Source organism: Pteronotus mesoamericanus, unplaced genomic scaffold (genome assembly GCF_021234165.1).
Source record: "Pteronotus mesoamericanus isolate MK-2021 breed Mesoamerican mustached bat unplaced genomic scaffold, CSHL_Meso_final contig_68, whole genome shotgun sequence".
In the NCBI taxonomy this organism is placed as follows: Eukaryota; Metazoa; Chordata; class Mammalia; order Chiroptera; family Mormoopidae; genus Pteronotus; species Pteronotus mesoamericanus.
Genome location: NW_026555234.1, coordinates 23,132,070 through 23,150,887, shown reverse-complemented (window position 1 = coordinate 23,150,887; position 18,818 = coordinate 23,132,070). Strand labels below are relative to the sequence as shown.

The following is an 18,818-nucleotide window of genomic DNA, read 5'->3' as shown; positions in this document are numbered from 1 at the left end:
ATACCAAAGGCTCATCACAATGGCTACTTTTGATATTCGATTAGTTTTATTGCAGTAAAAATATAATTTGTTGGCTCTTTCATAATCTGCCATAAAACACACTTCTAATTTTCAGTCTATTTATTTTACTAACAACCACTCAGGGCTTTTCTGGTCTGAGTTTAAATCAGAATAGGCTGCATGTACCCTTGGCTATCAGAGCTTGAGAGAGTGAAGGGGCCCCAAAGTGTGGCCTGTAAAACGGCAGCACCGCCATCACCTGGGCACTTGTAGAAATGCAAATGCTCAGGCTACCCCGAGAGAATTCCACCTCTACACGCAGAAATAGCAGGGGAGTGGCCCAGCCATCTGTGCCTCCCAAGTTCGACGCACGATTGTGGGCATACTCAGTTTGAGAACAGCTGAAAGAAATGTAGCCCTGAGCCAATGCCACTATCCTGCGGCCCTGTGGCTGCCCCCTTGGGATGGGGACAGCTGTGAGAGCCCTGATGAAGGTTCTCCCTCGCCCTTTGCCTTCCCAGGCGCTTCCTAGGACAACACAGGGTCCCCTGCACCCTCCCTCTCCAAGGCCGGCCAGCAGGGATCTTGGTGTGGGGAATCAAACTTCACCCACGCCCATTGGTCTAACTGTCCTCATGTCAGAATCACAGGTAACGACTCAAAGTCCCCAGAGAAGAAGGTTCCACACCAGCTCGCCCTTAAAACCTTCATTTAATGCATGTTCCTGAAATTTCATAGCAGCACTATTCATAACAGCCAATGGGTAGAAATAACCCAAATGTCCATCACCTGGCACACAAACAAAACGTGTTTGAGGTCTACGTATACAATGGACTATTTATACGATCGTAAAAAGCAATGAAGCACTGATACATGCTACAGGATCAATCTTGGGAACTCTGTGCTCAGTGAAAGAAGTCACATACAAAGGACCACATATTGCATGATTCCATTTACACGAAATGTCCAGAATAGGCAAATCTATAGAAACAAACATTACTGGTTGCCTAGGGTTTGAGCGGGGCGGGTAATGGGAAGTGACAGCTATGTGGTTCTTTTGGCGGGGGGTGGCGGGGGTGAAATGTTCTAAAATTAGATGGTGGTGATGGTTGTACAACTCTGTGAATATAGAAAAAAGTGTACATTTAAATGGGCAAGTTGTATAATATATTAATTGTATCTCAATAAAGCTGTTTTTTAAACAAAACAAATTGTGCCTTCGAGGACGCCCTCCTGAAAGCCAAGCCCATCTCCCAGGCAGCACTGTCGGGGTCACTCAAGTGCCGGAGGCAGCAGAGAACAGCTGTGAGGTCGTGAAGCTGGCCAGGGGGAGCGGGAGGCGAGCAGGCACCTAGGATACAGTATTTAAGGAGGCGCCATTCTCAGGGCCGGGTGAATGCAGGGTCAGGACTTGTTGGGCCCGGAAAGCGAGCACCTTCTTAAATTTTGTACCCAGGGCGCCTGCTTGCCTCACTCTAGTCCTGCCCTGATTTTGAGATTGCTTCAAGTTCAGATACGTATACAGATCTTATCCCTCTGAGAATATTTTCAAACTACCTACATCAATGGCTTCCCTAGTGCCTACAGATGAAAGTTCAAAGGTGATAAATCAGGATTTTGACTTTGGACTTTCACCCTGCCATGGCACAGGTACAGGCTCTGAAATTAGCTTAGTCCTAGGAGGAACTCTCTGCCAGCTGGGGTGCTGGGGGCGGAGATTTACTCCCCTCTCCTGACTCCAGGGCCTCCAGGGCCCAAGCCCTCAGCCCTGAGCGCTTCCCACCAGGCACCAATGGCGATGATGTCTTTGGATCACCAACAACCCTTATCTCCAGCCTTTGCACCAAGTGTAAGGACTGACTATAAACACCAGTGGTTAACTAGGAAAAGCTCAATCAATGCTAAATTACGACAGTTATCAAGCACAAAAATAGGAAGCTGAAGTGAAATCTTGCCATTTACTGTGGCTTCCCCAAAGTCTGCAATGACGTGTCAAGAAGCACAATAAAGGAAAAAAATCTAGTAGCTTCAAACCATAGAAATCCATGAGGAGTCAGATTCCTGGCTTGTGATATTTGATCTTGACCCTGTCCTTTATTTACCACAGAAAAGCAAAGTTATATGGAAAATAAATTAAGAACAATCTTAAAAAGCCATATGTTACTGGAAACAGGAGACCACTTTTTTTCCCTCCCTTACTCTGCCCACCATCTAAAACACTGCAGAAAAATAAAAACATCTTGATTTAGAAGGTAGCTCTCCATTCAATTAAGTTGCAAATGAGCAAGGAAGAGACATATTCTAACAAACACAAGGCCAAAAACAAAAACACAGGGGGGGGGGGAGAAGAAGAAGAAGAAGAAGAAAGCACGCTTTTCTTGGATTTTAAAGAAAGCAGGGCCAACAAGACACAGGGAGCAACAGTGCCACCAAGTGGTGACAGCACCCTAAGTCGCCCTCCGATGTCTAAACTAGTGGTCTCCCTCAGGACAGCAATCAGAGTCATTGGGGGGAGTTTAAAAAGAAAAATCGTGCTCAGGCCTCATCGTGAGGCAGAGAACCAGAGGGACAGGTGCAGCCACACTTTAAAGATTCCCCCCAGCCGACCTGGGTGCACAGTGACAGTCGAGAGCCAGGGATCAAAACAAAAGGTGTCACCACAATGCTCAGTCTCCCAGTAGAGTTTTACTTGTAGTTATTCTGCTTATATCATCCACCGAGATTTCCCAATGGCATATAAACTCTTGAAAATGTGGCTATGCACGACACAACCAAGTCATAGTCAGACAACAGGGTCTACATTTTCACAATGATACGAAAGAGTCATTATAAAGGTTCAGACGGTATTCCTTAGTTTTGCTATTACTATTTACACCTAATATCTAATCCAATACACTTGACCTTATCATAAAGTAGGCAGATTGATACAGTCACACTCACAACACAAAAACCCTTAGAACTTGAGTTTCAATGGGCTATTTGCTCATACAATGGGTTTCAAATCAGTAAGTCTTACCTATGTTAGATGGGTTTTCTTCTTTTCTGAACAAGACATATGATGCCTGAACACTTCTACTGTTGTGGAAATCCTTAAATGCACCATGTGATCTAAAATGCTTAAATGAAAGGTATTGGACTGGGACTAACATTGCTCCTTGGCATACAGAGGTAAGTAAAGGGGCCTTTCCCATCCCCTAGTCTAGGGTTACCTAAATAATTATTTCTCAACAAAAAAGAATGATCTTTTGTATGATACACTAGGAGGAAAAACTGTGGAGTATTTCTACTACCAAGTATCTAGTCAGAAGTTCATTGTCAGCATTTTTTGCAGGCCTGACAATCAAGTCAGAGCCCGCAGCCAAGAAAACAAACACCGCACACTCTGAGCCCTCGCTGCCACCCAAGGGACAAAGCAAACCCAGAAAATAAAACTGCAGGAGGGGGCGGGCTGATAATGTGCCTGGTTTCACTTGGCACATTATCAAATTTTTTTGTATCCCTGTCACCATGGGTTTTTTTTTTCTTTTCTTTTCTTTTTTTTCCCCCCACTGTGTTTTCCCAGCCAGACTAGCTCTGCTTCTCCAGGCAGCACAAATCTTCTCCAAAAAATGTCACTGATGACCCAGATTTGAGGTTTGTGACACTTGGGAGACTCCTTGAGTCACCTAGAATGAATAGAGCAGCAGAGCGGTGCACAGAAGGAGCAGAGGGGCTGGGCTGGATGGACCACAGCCACTTGCTCTAAGCCCTGGCTGCACACGGGGGACCAGCATCATGGGCGAGCCTGTGAGGAGGGGAGGCCCTCGGACGCCCCCAGGCTCACTGCATCAGCACCTGCCTTTTCTCGCGATCCCCCGAGGACTCCAAGCGCATGACAGTCTGGGAAGTGCTGTTCCAGACCATGCCCTGGAGAAAGCCACTTCATCTACAGCTGCGTGCACACCTTCATCTGACAGACAGGAGTGCATCGGCCGCCTTTACGTTCAGCGCAGGCCTGTGGCAGCTCTGCAACAGCAGGGAGGCCCTGAAAACCAGAAGCGGCTGCTGTACAGCCACCAACATCACTATCCTCGACCCAGAGGAACGATTCTGTCTGCCCTCGGCCACGCTCTACAAAGCAGGCTGTAGCGTACCCAACCTTCAGCAGCTTTGCCCTGTAAGAGATTTAATGGAACCCCCATAACACCACCCTCTATTGAGTTTATAGCTCCCGAAGTACGACTCTTTCACATACCCAGCATCTCACAAAACTTTCACCCAGAGAACCCATTATACAAAGAAGAGAAAACACACATCCCTGGGGTTTCTGCGGCAACAGTCAGAAGTGGCCACTTCAAACTTAAAGCATCACCTAAGCCTCTGCTTTAACGTTCCACTTAAATGCTGCTTTTAGCATTCTACTTTATGATCCACCTCTGTTCATCTTTTGACAAAAACGCTTGTTTCACCAAGTCCCCAAAGACACACTGGTGATTCCCCCATGAGTCATGTATTTTCTCACCTCCTTCTAATGATGCTGTGCACCTGCCCTACTGGTTGAGAAGCAGAGACCTACCCCTCTGAGGTTCAGAATGAAAACCATCTCTCCCAGACTTTGCTAACTTCAGGTGGAAATTCGTGCAAAAGACCCACTGAACTCTGTTGAACTAAGAAAAACAAAACAGCCTGGGATTTGGGGATGTTTGCATTGGTCCTACAAGCTGGTCCAGCAGGATCATTTATAAGTATGGTCTCTATATAAGTAAATGTCTAAACTGCATACCTACTTGAGATACATCTCTAAACATTAAAATTCAGATTCTTCAATTTAATTATTTCACAGGGATTTTGTATACAGAAAGTCATATACCTCTGAGTAAATGACAGGCTGATTTTGAGACAGTATTTGCCCAGTCTAATCTCTCTACCTCTATCCACAATATCCGACTCCCTTTTTTCCTTTTTCCACTATATTTACTTGGAGCCACACATGGTTTTTAAATTACTGGTGGTTTCTTTTGTTAGTGTTTTCCAAGTGGGATGAAATGCATGGGACAATACAAATCTCCCTGCCTCACTTTTTAGCTTGAATAAAGATTAAAGGTTTCCTGTCTAACTGAAGTTCGTACCACCAGAATATAAACGTAAAACAGTCCCAAATAGACACTCTGAAGATCCAAAACACTTTAAAAGCACTGTTCAGTGTTCCTTACGAGCACACTTGTATGTCCTTCAGGTCGAAGTCAGAGCTCCAGCTGACCAAGGTGACTGGCAGCTGACACCTGGGCTGCCCACAGGTCCAGCCACTAAGGAACAGACCTAGTGTGGGTCCAAGCAGTCCCAGACCACCGTGGAGGACGCTGCCATCTCAGCACCTTAAACATGGGGAGCAGAAAGTGACAGAGGATGAAGATGCCAGATTTGGGAGAAAAAAATTCTCAGACACGAGGAAATCAACCTCTCTCCCTGGCACGCCCCCATCCCAGTGCTAACAGGAAGCGCGGGCGGGCAGCTGACTGAAGGCAAGGCCATACGTTAAAACGCTCAGAAATGTGTTGGTGCCAGGCCAACAGGGAGACTGTGGGTAGAGTGAGAAGACATGTCCAACAAATGCCCACGGGGACCCTCCCATGGGAAGGAGTTCCACAGCAGGGACACGCACGGAGGCAGGGCCAGCCCCAGGGGGTCACGCTGTCATCTCTGGCTGCAGTCTTGGCCTGGGCATGAGCTTTGCGACACAGATGCATGAGCTCCACTCCCGCGCCTGCCACCCACTAGCTCTGTGGACTGGGGAACATGATCTGAGCCACTCCATGACTCAGGTCCCTCATCTGTAAAACAGGCGTGGTAAAAACGCCGTCATAAAGCTGACTGGGAATGAAAGGAAACGATTCATGTAAAGCCCCTGCCATAAATAAGGTCCCCATAAGTGATTATTATTATTATACCAATTTAGTCTTAAGTGGTTTTATTCTCTCTTGTCTCTCTCTCAAACACAGAGTAACTAAATACAATAAAAACATTTAGACAACATTTCTCAAGTTCAGTAAGAGAGCAGAAAGGACAAGTGTCTACAGAGAAACAGGAGAAAGAGGACGGAGTTAAGAAATCACCAATGAACAGATGTTAAGTTTGTAAGAATCTGGGCATTTTACTCGCCATCCTTGAGAAGTCAAAAAGCCTGTATAGTCAGGAGGAACCTGATGATAAAGATAATGAGTAAGTAAATGCTAGAGTACGTTACAAGGAGCTAAGCGCTGAGGGGAAAGCTCGGGAGGAGGAGGGTAGGGATGTCTGGTGATGGGAGGGGAGGTACGATTTGAGACAGAGTGGCAGACAGCCTTTTTGAAAACGTGATTTTAGGCAATGCTCTGAAGCAAGGGAAGCAGTTAGTCACGGGAATACAGGAAGAAGAGCCCTGCAGGAAAAAGGAACAGTCTGTGCAAAGGCCTCAGGTAGGAGGCTTGTGTGTGGTGAGGCTGAGGGGCCCTAGCAGGAGTCTCTGTCAGAGAGGAAAGGTGGGCGACATATCATGACAGTCGCCTCGCGCTGCCTGGGCTCTCTCAGGACGCGTTCCTGACAGCAGCTGAGAAGCTGGGGGCCTGAAACATCAGTGATGATTATGGACTAGGAACGGCGGTGATGGTATCTATGCACGGCCTGGTTGTGCTCAGCGCTTTTATCAATTACCTAAGGACACAGAGAACATGTCTCGTCACCTCTCCACAGCTCTCCACAACATACTGATCACGGGGCTCATGCTTCAAAATCATCCCAAATGGACTGGCTGAGACCGAGGCTGTGACACTTCACAAATACAAACTGCCTGAAAAAAAAGCTTTTTGAAAATGTTTTCTCAAGTGCAGCTAGAAATCAGTTTAATTTTGAAATAAGAGTTCATGGCAAAAGGGACAGCATACGTTGAGAGTGAAGAATGGGAGATATAACTACTTAGAGCAGAGACACGTGCTGAAGGTGACCCTGCATGAAGAGATGAAGAGGACAGCGGCCGCTCAGTGTGAGAGGAGGCTCCCTGCACGGGCTGGAGACTGAGGGAGCGCGCAGGTTCCTCAGGGGCGGAGCGGGCTCAGATGACCGGCTCAACACGAAACGTTGGCAGTTAGCCCGAAGAGGGGCATTAAAGCAAGCAGCTGCTTCTACAACCTTCTGCCATCTGAAGAACAGGAAGTGGAAGCAAGTGTCTTCTGTGTGGCTTCAGAGGCCAGAATGGAACCACAGGCTGGGGATTCACGGGGCAGGATTTGGCTCAATTTAAGAAAGTTTGTTTGAAAACTTAGGACTGTTCTAAAATGAGACAGGCTGTTTTACACAGTCATCCATGGCCTAAATACATTCCCAGCCACCGCACCAAGCGTTTTCAATGCAGTATCATTACACATTATACATTTAATTACATTAAATACACGATCACACTTCAGTCTCCACAAGGACTCCCTGTACAGTATAGCTACAGCAATGCTGGGGCACTATTTGTGAACATCGAAACTCCACTTTGGCTGTTTTTGCTGTTCTGTTGTTTCAGCCACAAATCACAGTTCAGTTTCCCCTCCTGGGCTTCCCTCAGGTCTCTCCTCTCCACACCCTCCCCAACTCTGCCCACATCCCTCCCTCCAGCCCTCCCCTCAACAGGGCGTTGCCAAGGACCTGGGAGGAAGAGCCCTCTGCAGCAGGTGGGGCCCTCCACTGTGGCAGGGGAAGGTGGAGGCACGGCCATTCTGCCCATGTCACAGTGAGGGAAATCAAAACCCTAGCCCCTCAGCACAGTAGCTCCACTGAGGGGCTCCATCAGGCAGGAAGGAATGTGTGGACAGCATGGAGGCTCCATGGCGCCCCCATGTGGAGAAGTGGAGGTAAGTGCAGCTTAGGGCTGGGAGCACAGGGTGGGAGGTGACTTTATGCTGAAAACATTCTCTTCACTGACTGTCTTTCCAATCTTATCAATTCTGAAAGCTTTTAAAAAAGAGTCAGTAAAAACGTCCCGTTCTCTTATCTCAATCAGCATGGCAGGAGGCACAATCACTCCTAGGTCATAGGTAAGAAATGTAGACAGCTTGTTCTAGTGATGGGCTCCTGAGGTGAAAAGCTGGGATTGGAACGCAGTCCCTCTGCTTTGGATTTCAGAAGAGGGCCCAAAACGAGCTCTACGTCACCTTCATGACTACCTCCTACCCTCCCATGCTGCTCTGTGCTTTGCTACCAGTGTGTGAGTCACCTAGGGGCCCGGCCAGGTGGAAGCTGGGTCCTCTTTTGAGAACTCTTTTGAGTAGCATTTCCATCAGGGGATGGATAATACCAAGCGTTCCGTTCTCAGTTAGCAGGAGACCAGGGTTCTAGAGATACCTGTTCAGTACTCTGACCTCCGGGAAAACAATCCATTATCCCACCTCATTCACTCCAAGCTTTTGCCCAACTGTGTCAGCCAGCCCAGAATATACCAAAGATCCCTATCAATTACTAATATCATAAATAAGAATGCAATTTGGAGTTAACCATCTCTTGCAATATTCCCACGCTACACTGATGAAAAAGGAAAGCTTCCGAAAAGGGAATGCAGACACGAATTGTGGCTCTCTTCCTCCTTCCCTTTTCCAGCCTTTCTACCCACTGAGGTGACAAGAGGTAGCCCACAGCGCAGTCTACTCGCCCATTTTATCTCAGGTTCTCCGGGGAAGCAAACATTTGCCAGAACTTTCTGACTCAGGCCCTCAGATGCCCACTGGGAGATGCCAGCGATGGACCAGAAACTCGCCACCCTTCCAAACCCTCAGGAAAAGACAAGTGCTGGGGCGGGGCCTTCAGAAGCCACCAGCCGTTTCCTCAGAGGCCAGAGCTGCCGCCAGGAGATGGCCCATGTCACCCGGTTCACAAGTCCAGGATTTTCTGGTCGTCACCCTGGAAGACTTGGCTTAGAAGTCTAAAAAGGAGGGAACTGGGTCACACAATCTAGGCCACTGTTTTCTCCAACAGAAAATGAAAACTTTAAAACTAAACTTTCTAAATTGATTCAAATTGAGATAACTCAATTTTCTGAAAAAAGGTTTTAATCTCATTGACTTTATAAGTCCAGTCTTTCTAGTGTTCCTTTCCATGGGCCTTGCTGGGGAACAACACTACAGGAAGGCAAATACCAGTGTTCCAGTCTCAACAGAGGTAACCAAAATAACGTTATCACCGTACATTTGACATTCCTTCAGGTTCCCGAAGTACTTCCACCTGAATAATTTAATATAATTCCATGAGAGAGGAAGAGCTGACATTACTATAACTGTTTTATGACTAAAAGAACTAAGTGTAACAGTGAAATTATATGATTTATGTCACAAAACTAGTTGAGCCCAGACCAGGCTCTTGTTTATTCTGGCAGAGGATTAATTTTTTTAAATTAAATATTAATGAGAACTCAGGGAGAAGGAGGGAAAGAAAGAGGAAGAGAGAAGAAACAAGAAAGAGGGGTGGAGGGTGAGAAGAAAGAGGGGTGGAGGGTGAGAAGAGAGGCGGGGGGAACTTAGTCAAGGGTGGGGTTCTCCCACAAGGCCGGTGCGTGGAGTGCAGCCTGAAAAGTCTCGGATTAGCCTGTGCTGCTTCCTGAGAGAGAAGCAGAAAGGTGTCACCGGACAAGAATGAATCCCCATTACAATCTGAGGAACTCAAGTAATCTTTGAAGGCCTATTTTTTTGCTTCACTTTTTTTAAGGAAAAGGTGGTTTTTTTGATTAAGGAACGTTAAAAAAAAGTAAACACTGTTGAAAGTTTATGATATCACTGTGCAGAAAAAAATACTAATTTTTGTCCAAAGAGTTGCATTTAAATTCATTTTTTACAATACAACTCAACATAAGACAGATTTCACATATTCTCCATTTTTTTAGGGCACGAGAAGAATGGGAGGACCCAAGACAGCCCTCCCATGACACCCGACTGAGGGACAAGTGCGACCAGAGTGCTGGGACTGGGGTATCCGTAAACCTCCACTTAGGCCTCAGAGAGGGAATACAGACAGACGAGCTTGGGAACAAGGAGAGACAGGAAGGAGGGAAGCGGGGGTGTCGGGCCAAGGCCCTCAACATTCCCGCGGGCAGGCGGGAGAGTGATCACAGAAGCTCAGCAGAGACGCCATTTTTAACACAAGGTGTTGCAAGCTGCTGAGTCCTGTTGTAGGTTTCCATGGAATTTGGGGGTCCTCTGAAAATAGTGCTAGGCATTGTCATTTGAACTTCTTAGCCAGGGAGCTTTAAAATCAGGGGATTATGACTTGAAATCCCATTTCACCTCTTTTTCCACCAACAAAATTTATTACAGGTAAAACTCACGTCAGAATCTAGCAATTTTCGAGGTGGGCCTTACCTTCATATCTGCTGGGAGAATCACTCGCTTTCTGTGGGGTGGCCACTCGGAGGAATATCTGCTGCCTCCACGAGTGTCTCCGGGTCTTTACAGGGGTCCCACTGGTGTCACCAAGGTGGTTGGCTTTGGATTCAAAGTCCCTAAAATTACAAGACAATGGATTTATACCTTGGGCGGGGGGGGGGGGGGGGATGTAAACAGGTGTTTTAGTTTGACTTAGTTTTTTAAACACAGCAGTATGTTATAAATTATCTTTATAAAAGAAAATATAATTAGATAATTGCAGAAGTTTAACCAAATACAAAGTGGATCAACATTCCTAAAGGAATGCTTTCTTACAGGATGCTTTTCATAAAAAGGCTACAATTACATGCCCCTAATTTATTTCTATTGTAAAATATATTAAGAAATATCTGCTCGACAAACACTTGGCTTCCAATTGGGCCTCTCTTGGTGCCAATTCGTTATAAAGAGAAACTGCCTAAAGGGGGCACTCTCACCAGGCCCCAGTCTTCCCTGGCCTGTCTGTGGGAATATTACCTCAGCATAGGCCTGCATCTTGTCTCCGCACGTCACAAAAAATAAGTAAGTTAAATTACACAGAACTGTCAAGGCAATAATTATACAGTCACTTGCTGATGACTACTGTTTTAACATTTGTATTTTTAAAACTACAGAACAAAGTATATTTATCAATATACATAAATAGTATTTAATCATGGTAATATTCTCCCTGTTGGCAGGACAACTTGGGGAAGCCCTTATAATTTACAACTGAGTGTGTGTATGTATGTATGTATGTATGTATGTATGTATGTGTGTGTGTGTGTGTGTACGGGCAAAAGGAGGCTTACAGCCATTCATATGGAAAAGAATACAATAATTAATACATAATACAAGAATAAACTGTTCTGTGTACTCAACAACTGTAAACCTCCTTTTGCCTACCACACACACACACACACACACACACACACACCCATACCCACACACACACACCCAACTAAGCAAAAACTTACAGATCAGACATCCAGCCACATGCTCACTACCCACAAACTCAGCTATCGCTTAGAGAACTGGTTAAAACTCTCTTTAATGTTCTGAAATAGCAACATACTAATAAACTAATCCTCATCAAAATTAGGACAGGTTGACTATACATTTTTAAAAATAACATTCAGTAAGAAAAATGTATAAGAAAGAAGATACAATAGATTTAGCTAAGAAGATTTTTATAAATGGCAAAAGAACAGCTGAAAATCCCTGTACGTCTAACAATCCAACACTTCTACCCAGGCTTCAGATATCTAAATTAAACCCTACCTTTTTGTGTTCATAAAGTCAGAGGTGTTATTTTCATCTACAGGAGCCAGAAATTTTAGAAAATTTGGCACAGAGGAAGAAGAATGAAGTTTTTTCCTCAGGGCATTACGGTAGGAGATGCTGAGAGTTTGGTTGAAAAAAGAGTTTAGGATAAAGAAATACAAACATACAAAGTATAAAACAGCTCCAAAATAAAAGAAACATCTTAGTTTTAATGCTAAGAAAATTAAACCAAGTAAGAAATTAAAAAGTTTACAAATGAGATTTAACTTTCATTTTTCAGTTAGTAAAATTCCATTTTAAATGAATGGAGTCAATGAATTAGTTTAAGAACATCAGCCCAGTCAGTTATGCAAAATGAATAAATTCTAGAGATCTGCCATACAATATTGTGCCTAGAGTTAACAATACTGTGTTGTACACTTTAAATATTCATTAAGAGGGTAGATCTCTTGATAAGCACTCTTACCACAATAAAAGAAAATCAAAACAACAAAAATCAGTCCATCTTCCAAAATGACTCTTTCAAACTGGAAAAATAATTTTCCTAGATTAATGAGGAAGTTTCTTTTGTGGCACAAACTGCAGTGTATATGGTCAAACATGGTGTTGTTAACCAGTGTGTGCACATGTGCGTGCGTGCGTGCGTGCGTGTGTGTGTGTGTGTGTGTGTACTGGGGCAGGGGAAAGTAAAACTAAGTACATAAAAAACAGCAGGCCATCAAGACCTTTTGAGAAATTTTGAAAAAAATCTAATTTTGTGAAAATTAATTGTAACATTAAGTCAGTTCGAATGATAGACTGAAAATAATAAAACCAAGCGTGCACACACACACACATGTGCACATGCGGTGGCCCAGGTTGCCCCATTCAGCACATCCTCTCTGTGTGAACCTCCCAGGAAGACAAACGACACTGAACTTGCCATGCGAGTGTGCTCACCTCTTTGGCACAGCATTCCCACTTTGTTCTCCACTCGAATTATGTTTTAGGTACTTAAAAAAATTTGGAGAGGAGGCGGAGGGGTTAAGACGAGGTGGAGGAGCAGGAACTGAAGGACCTGAGACACTTTTAGACTCGTCAACGGGTGGATGATTCCCACTAAATAGCAATTAGAGAGAAAGTACCGGGGTTTAGAGGCCGAAGGCGGAACCATGGAGGTGAACACGGAGAACACGAAAGGGCAGGCAAGATGCTGACGCATCCGACTCTCACTGGCAAAGGTAGGTTTTAGTTAAGGAAAAAAAAAGAGTATTCTGAAAGGTCATTCCTGGTCATTTCCCACATATCTCCACACCCAAATGCTCTGTTTCTTTTATTCCCTTTATAGGAATTGACAGAAAAAAAAATTTTTTTAATTAAAACAAAAGCAAAGGAAAGCAAAACAAAATTCAGAGTTTTAAAAATACATCTCTCTTGAAAATGAACAATAACCTGCCTTGAATGTCAATGTCTCATTTCCTGTACGTAAGTGAGAAGAGTTCACAAGGGGTGAAGAAAGCAAAATAGGTATGTGTGAGGGAGAGACAGAGGGAGAGACAGAGGGAGAGAGGAGGGAGGAGGTGTTTCCCCATCCATCCCTCTCGGCACCTGTGTCCAGCAGGGTGCCCTGGGAAGCTGCGCCCCTCGGGCAGAGGGACATGCACTGCCAGGGACACTGACTCCCGCCACTTCTGCCTTGTGTGAAACAGCACACTTAGCAAAAGGACAAGCACCTCTAGACAGGAATGTGTGCATTACCACTGAAAATGCCAGAAATCAAGGGGCTGGAACACAGTGGAGAGGCAGAATAAAAGTGCTTGCCTCTCCACTGTGGGAACATGTGTGTACACAAGGCTTTAAGAAACACGACAAGAACCTCAGAAGGCCTTCAGCCATGCTTGTCTCTAAAATGTCATGTTATTAAACGTTAGCTCCTGAAGGATGGGGATCACGGTTGTCCAGCTGAATTCCAAAGAACCACCACGCTGTTTTCAATAGCTGACTGAAAACAAAGCTGAGAGACTCTGCTCATCCATCTAACCATCCTCTGTTTGAGGATGGTTAACGCTGTCACTTCTTCACCAGGAATGTGTCAATCCCCCCCTTGTGGATGGTCCATTATCTGTGCATGACCTGCACTGACACACATGTCCTGTGGCTCCTGTTGTCACCAGTCAGAGGTAGGACTGCAGGTTGGTGTGGCCCGACTTCATGTTTATGAGGTAGGGGACTGAAAATGGATTTTTAAAGCTATTTTTAAAGATAACTCTGTGCATTTATGGTCTCTCACACTTAGGGTCAAATGCATTGCCAAGGGACCCCAGAAGGAACAGAGAGAACTTCTGCTTCTATACTGCCTACCCATCTCTGTAACCAGGAAATTCCAATTAGAGCCCAATAATTAAAATTACTAAATCCAGTGAAAAGAATCTGGAACTCTCACACCAACAGAGATTTTAGAAAACAACTATCCCAATTTTGTCATAGGGAGATTTCAGCACCTTTGGCCAAGGCACGGCCAGTCCAGGACAGAGCTAGGACCAGGACCCAAGGCCGCCACAGCCAGCGCGGGCACCCACGTCGCCCCTCGTCCTCTGCTCGGTGAGGACCGCTACGCGTCTCAGTCCCATGGGAGAAGTGCTCCAGGTTTCCAAGTGAGCCCAGCACTCACCTGCTGGCCCACTCCCTACTCTTCCTCAAAGCCAGAAGCCAAGTTCCAAAGTCAATACTGCCTCTCCCACTGCTTGAGGAGTGATTCTTACACATTTCTGCTCAGTTTTACCTGCTGCTTCACAACACTTGGACCGGTTACTTGAATAAGTAACAAGTATCTCTCATACCTACGTTTCTCAAGAGGGTACAGTGGGAGGAGCCAGTCACTGCTTCAAGTTTTAGCTTTTTAAGCCAAGGGTAAAACCGGACTCAGACTTCTCTTTGACCAGTAAACATGGCTGGGATGCACATACCTGGTTAGGAACAGGTATGCCCCAGCTAGTCTACTCAACAAAATTACATTTTAAACAAAGCTTACTTTCGTTCATGAGGCGTCTCTGTGCTCACTGAGTGATACCTCGTCAGTTTCCTCTGAGAGACCCTTGGGGACCCCTGGGCAGGCTCTGGAGGCTCCTGGCCGTCCACAGGGAAATGACTCAGGGTGTTCGCACGCCTTCGGAAGCCCTGCTGGGGTGAGAGCGGGGTGGGCTCTTCTGCGGGATGGCTCTCCAAGTCACTGGACAGGTCGTCGTCTGAGGAGCCGAGGAGCCTGAAGCGGCTCTCAGACACGGGCAAGGCCTCCTTCTCACACACAGGCGGCTCCTGGCAGCAAAGACACAGCAGATCAGATGCAACCCAGGAAATTGTGAGCTTCACAAATCTCGAATCCCGGAGGCAGGAAAACATTTCAATATGTAAGCACATCTGATTTTAATGCCATCTAGAGGCCACCAAAATACATAAGGAAATAAAAGCCCATTAAGTGCCTGCTTGTTAGAGCCAAAATGCTAACATGCGTGACAATGGGGAAACTGCCCAAATGCAAGTGTGAAGGACAGAAACCATAATATATTACTGTTCTAAGCAAAACCAAAACATTTTCCTCTCTCTAAAAAACACAACTGTACTATTGCTTATAAGCAGTGTACTAAGGGTTGTATAACTTGTCTGCACTGTTTAAACAAATCAAGTTCTTTTCTCTCTGCCAAGTGTATTCATATGCTACACCCACATTTTAAGGCTTTCTCTGAATTTGATCTAATGCTAAGGTTTAATGTGATAATCTTGAGGGTTCAAAATTATACCCTAGATTATTCTTAGATATGGAAAATCTCTCCCTAAGCACTTATTGTCACGATTCAAGGCCAATCACGTAACTTCTTTCTGTACTTCAATTTCCTCATCTATATAGTGAAAATTTAGCTCACTGGGTTTTAGAATTAAGCAGAATTATATAACTAAAAGTAATTTGTTCACTGTAAAGTGTTATGCAAATGGAAGTTATTATTTTGTTAGGTATTCAGTGAACTTATTGAGCAGGTACTCAAACATTTGTTGAGAATGATGACCCTATTTTAACACTGTAGGCTTTCGAGATACTCTTTCAAAGGCACAAACTACGACCGCTCAAGCCAGCGCTTAGCACTGCACACCCAGGAGCTGGTTGGCGGCCAATATATTTTTCTCAAATCAAAAAATACGAAATAAAAGGAAGTATACCAGCTTGTCTCTATTGAAACTGCTAGAAGGGATGAACAAATCAACATAAAATGAGTAAAAAGGAATGAATGCATCTAATGGTGGACTGGAGAATCTAAATGCTCTCCATTTGCTATATAATTGAGTGCCTTTTCAATGATAGGTACTGAGAATTTTAATTTTAAAAAATTAAATTTATGTTTATTGAGGGGAGAGATTAGATACACTTAATTTTGTAGAAATTAGATAGGAAAAGCTTAATTCCCAGCATACTACTAAATGATATTTTAAACATAACTAAAATTTTTTATTCTTAGGACTCTACAGTTCCAAAGATCCTTTTCATGTAAGGATTTTAAAATTTGTCTAAGACAATATACCACAGCAAACAATCTCCATCACACAAACCTGGTCATCTCAATTCTCATTAACATCCCTCCACCCTATGTGAAAGCGCTGACTAATCCTTCACTTAATTTTACACCTGACAGGACCATTTGGATGTTCAGCTTCTTTGAAACTCCTAGGAGAATAATTTATTGGAAGAGATCTATCTGCATTAAAGGTATACCTTTATAACAGTTTCTCAACCTCAGGATTAAAAAAATGCAAAGAACTGCACATAAAGATACACACATGATATACACAGGTGGCTTCTGAAAAGGTGCATTTCTCTTAGAATTACTCTTGAAATTCAAGCTATGTGTATATTCCTAGATATGTGTTTTGGGGAAGAATAAAAAACAAGCAAGACTTACTGGAAAAGTCATTTGAGTGACACGAACTTCTTCACAGTGTCTTTAGTCACACTGATCTATCTGAAACAGCTTCTTCCCTGTCCACTTCCACAGCTACGATTCCTACAGTTTCTTCAAGATTTAATTCAAAAGCATCATGGTCCCCCTCCCCAAGCGTCCTCTGGTTCCACCAAGCAAAAATAACTTCCTTTCCCCTCGCTCTTGTGACTGCTAACTTGCCCTGGCTCTTATTCAACCTCTCAGGGCTCCTATCAGACTCCGCTTGGTGCTGGTGTTACTTGTGCATCTGTTCCCTCTCCCCTACCGGACAAGTTCCTATAGGACATTCTGTTCATTTCATATATCAGTTAAACTACAATGTTTCCACACTGGAAATGAATCACAACCTAGAATCAGTTGAGAAATGAATGGAGGGCAGATGATGCAACATTCCATTAGATTTTAACTCAGAAAACCATACTCAGGAGACTGGAGTCTAGGGTCTTGCTCCCCAAACCAGGTTCACAGGCCACAGCATCAATATTGTCTTGGAGTTTGTCAGAAATTCAGCATTTCTGGCATCCTCCCAGGCCTAGGGGTCAGAATCTGCATTTTAACCATTAAAAACTTACCTTGGAATCTGAGAAGCACCCACCTGAGGTAGTGTTTCTCAACTGTGGACTGTAACCCATTAGTAAGCAGTGGTGTCAACTTAATGCTCTGCCGTGAACATTTTTTTTTTAATAGAAAACACCAGTATGTATTACCTGTTGTTTACAGTAAACATTGTTTTGGGAAATTGTAATTTTGTGAGTGTATATGTACGTGTGTGTGACCCTGTTGCAATGTTAAATGTGTTGGTTATGATCTAAAAACTTTGAAGCCACAAGGCCAGTGGGGATCTCAGGAGACCTTGGAGTCACTGCAGTAAGGGGCTGGCCGCCACAGAAATCCCCCTTCTCTTAAGCCGGAAGCCCTTGGAGGCAGAAGGAAAGCTGACTCCTCAACACAAAACCCAAGATCCACATTCTGGTAGCTCAAAGTTGAACCGACCAAGTTTAAATTACGTGTATGCTTCAACGTCTAGTAAGGAAGAAATTAAAGCGAGGACACAGGTTTGTTACCAAGGAGAACCACTGGCTTGGTCACTGCCACAAAGCTGTGCCTGGCAGCAGATTCGAGGGCTGAAGCTTAGTTGCTTGTTTGACTAAAACAGTAATGTTTGATTGTAATCACACAGCCAGCTAGAGGAGAGTTAGTTTCAGGAACTGAAGTTGCATACTTCTCACAATTCACAAACCCAGTCCTGAGGTTTGCCCAATTTCAATTTTTAATAGTGGAAAATCTACCAGGCAAAGAAATCCCTTGGGGGCTTTGTGATAAATCAGCTCTTAGTGGTCTAAATTTGTGATCTCATTTCTGTTTATGGAATAGCCATTGGCTTTGCTATGCAAAACTTTTATGTAAGTGTAATTGCATGACCAGCCTTCCTCTGGCACCATGGAGTCTGGAAGCACCACATCTGGCCTCTTTGACCCTTTTGATGGGCCTTGTAGATAGAAGATGAGCAAGATCTATTCACTGGCTTCTTAAGGATGTCACATAAAGAAAAATGTGCTTACTTTGTTGGTGTTGCTTAATGTACTAGACGCGGAACCGTCCAGATCCAGACTGGCAGAATGTTCCTGAAGGCCTCTGGCTTTATTACCCTGCAGAAAGAAAAGGCAGTTGAGTTATGACCCATGAGGCCTCTCTGCAAAGCCATCAGCTAGAAGCATCTTGGTTTAGTTAAATAAACTGAGAAAAAATGCATCTCCTGAGAAATGCTGCTGAGCACATGCGTACTTTAGGACAATCAACATTTCTGTCCTTTTGTTTTTATAATAACACACCAACCTAAATGCTCCAAACACCTTGTGGATTAGTTAAGAGGCAGGTTTAATAGGCAGGAAGAAGAGACAGTTTATCTAAGAAGAAAATCAAGTGCTAATGAAAGCATGCTCCATGACTCTCTCCCAAGTCACAAGCCACTGAGGCCTCCACCTGTGTGATGCTCAAACAATATTCTGCCCACATGGGAGCTCTCAAAAACAGCCACCCCACCCCAGCTTTGTAAACGGACTGTTTTTAATGCTCTCCAAGGATGAAGCAGAATTCTCAGAAATGTCATCAAACAAAATAAAATTTAACTTTAAAAAAATACAGCATGCTTTTTAAATGGAGTATGTCACAAAATCCAAAA

General features: G+C 44.3%; 1 protein-coding gene across 3 annotated transcripts in view; it reads right to left on the bottom strand.

The window, feature by feature from the left end:
- Positions 1-18,818, bottom strand: part of TBC1D1 (TBC1 domain family member 1) — a 208,410-nt gene that overhangs the window by 66,607 nt on the left and 122,985 nt on the right. For 2 of the 3 annotated variants that reach the window (XM_054582037.1, XM_054582039.1), the window contains 5 exons: positions 18,199-18,285; positions 14,680-14,963; positions 12,609-12,767; positions 11,667-11,786; positions 10,344-10,483 (listed from right to left, as the gene is read on the bottom strand). In XM_054582037.1, coding sequence (XP_054438012.1) covers positions 10,344-10,483; positions 11,667-11,786; positions 12,609-12,767; positions 14,680-14,963; positions 18,199-18,285 — 790 coding nt within the window. The remainder of the gene's footprint in view (positions 1-10,343; positions 10,484-11,666; positions 11,787-12,608; positions 12,768-14,679; positions 14,964-18,198; positions 18,286-18,818) is intronic. The other variant, XM_054582038.1, reaches the window with a different exon arrangement.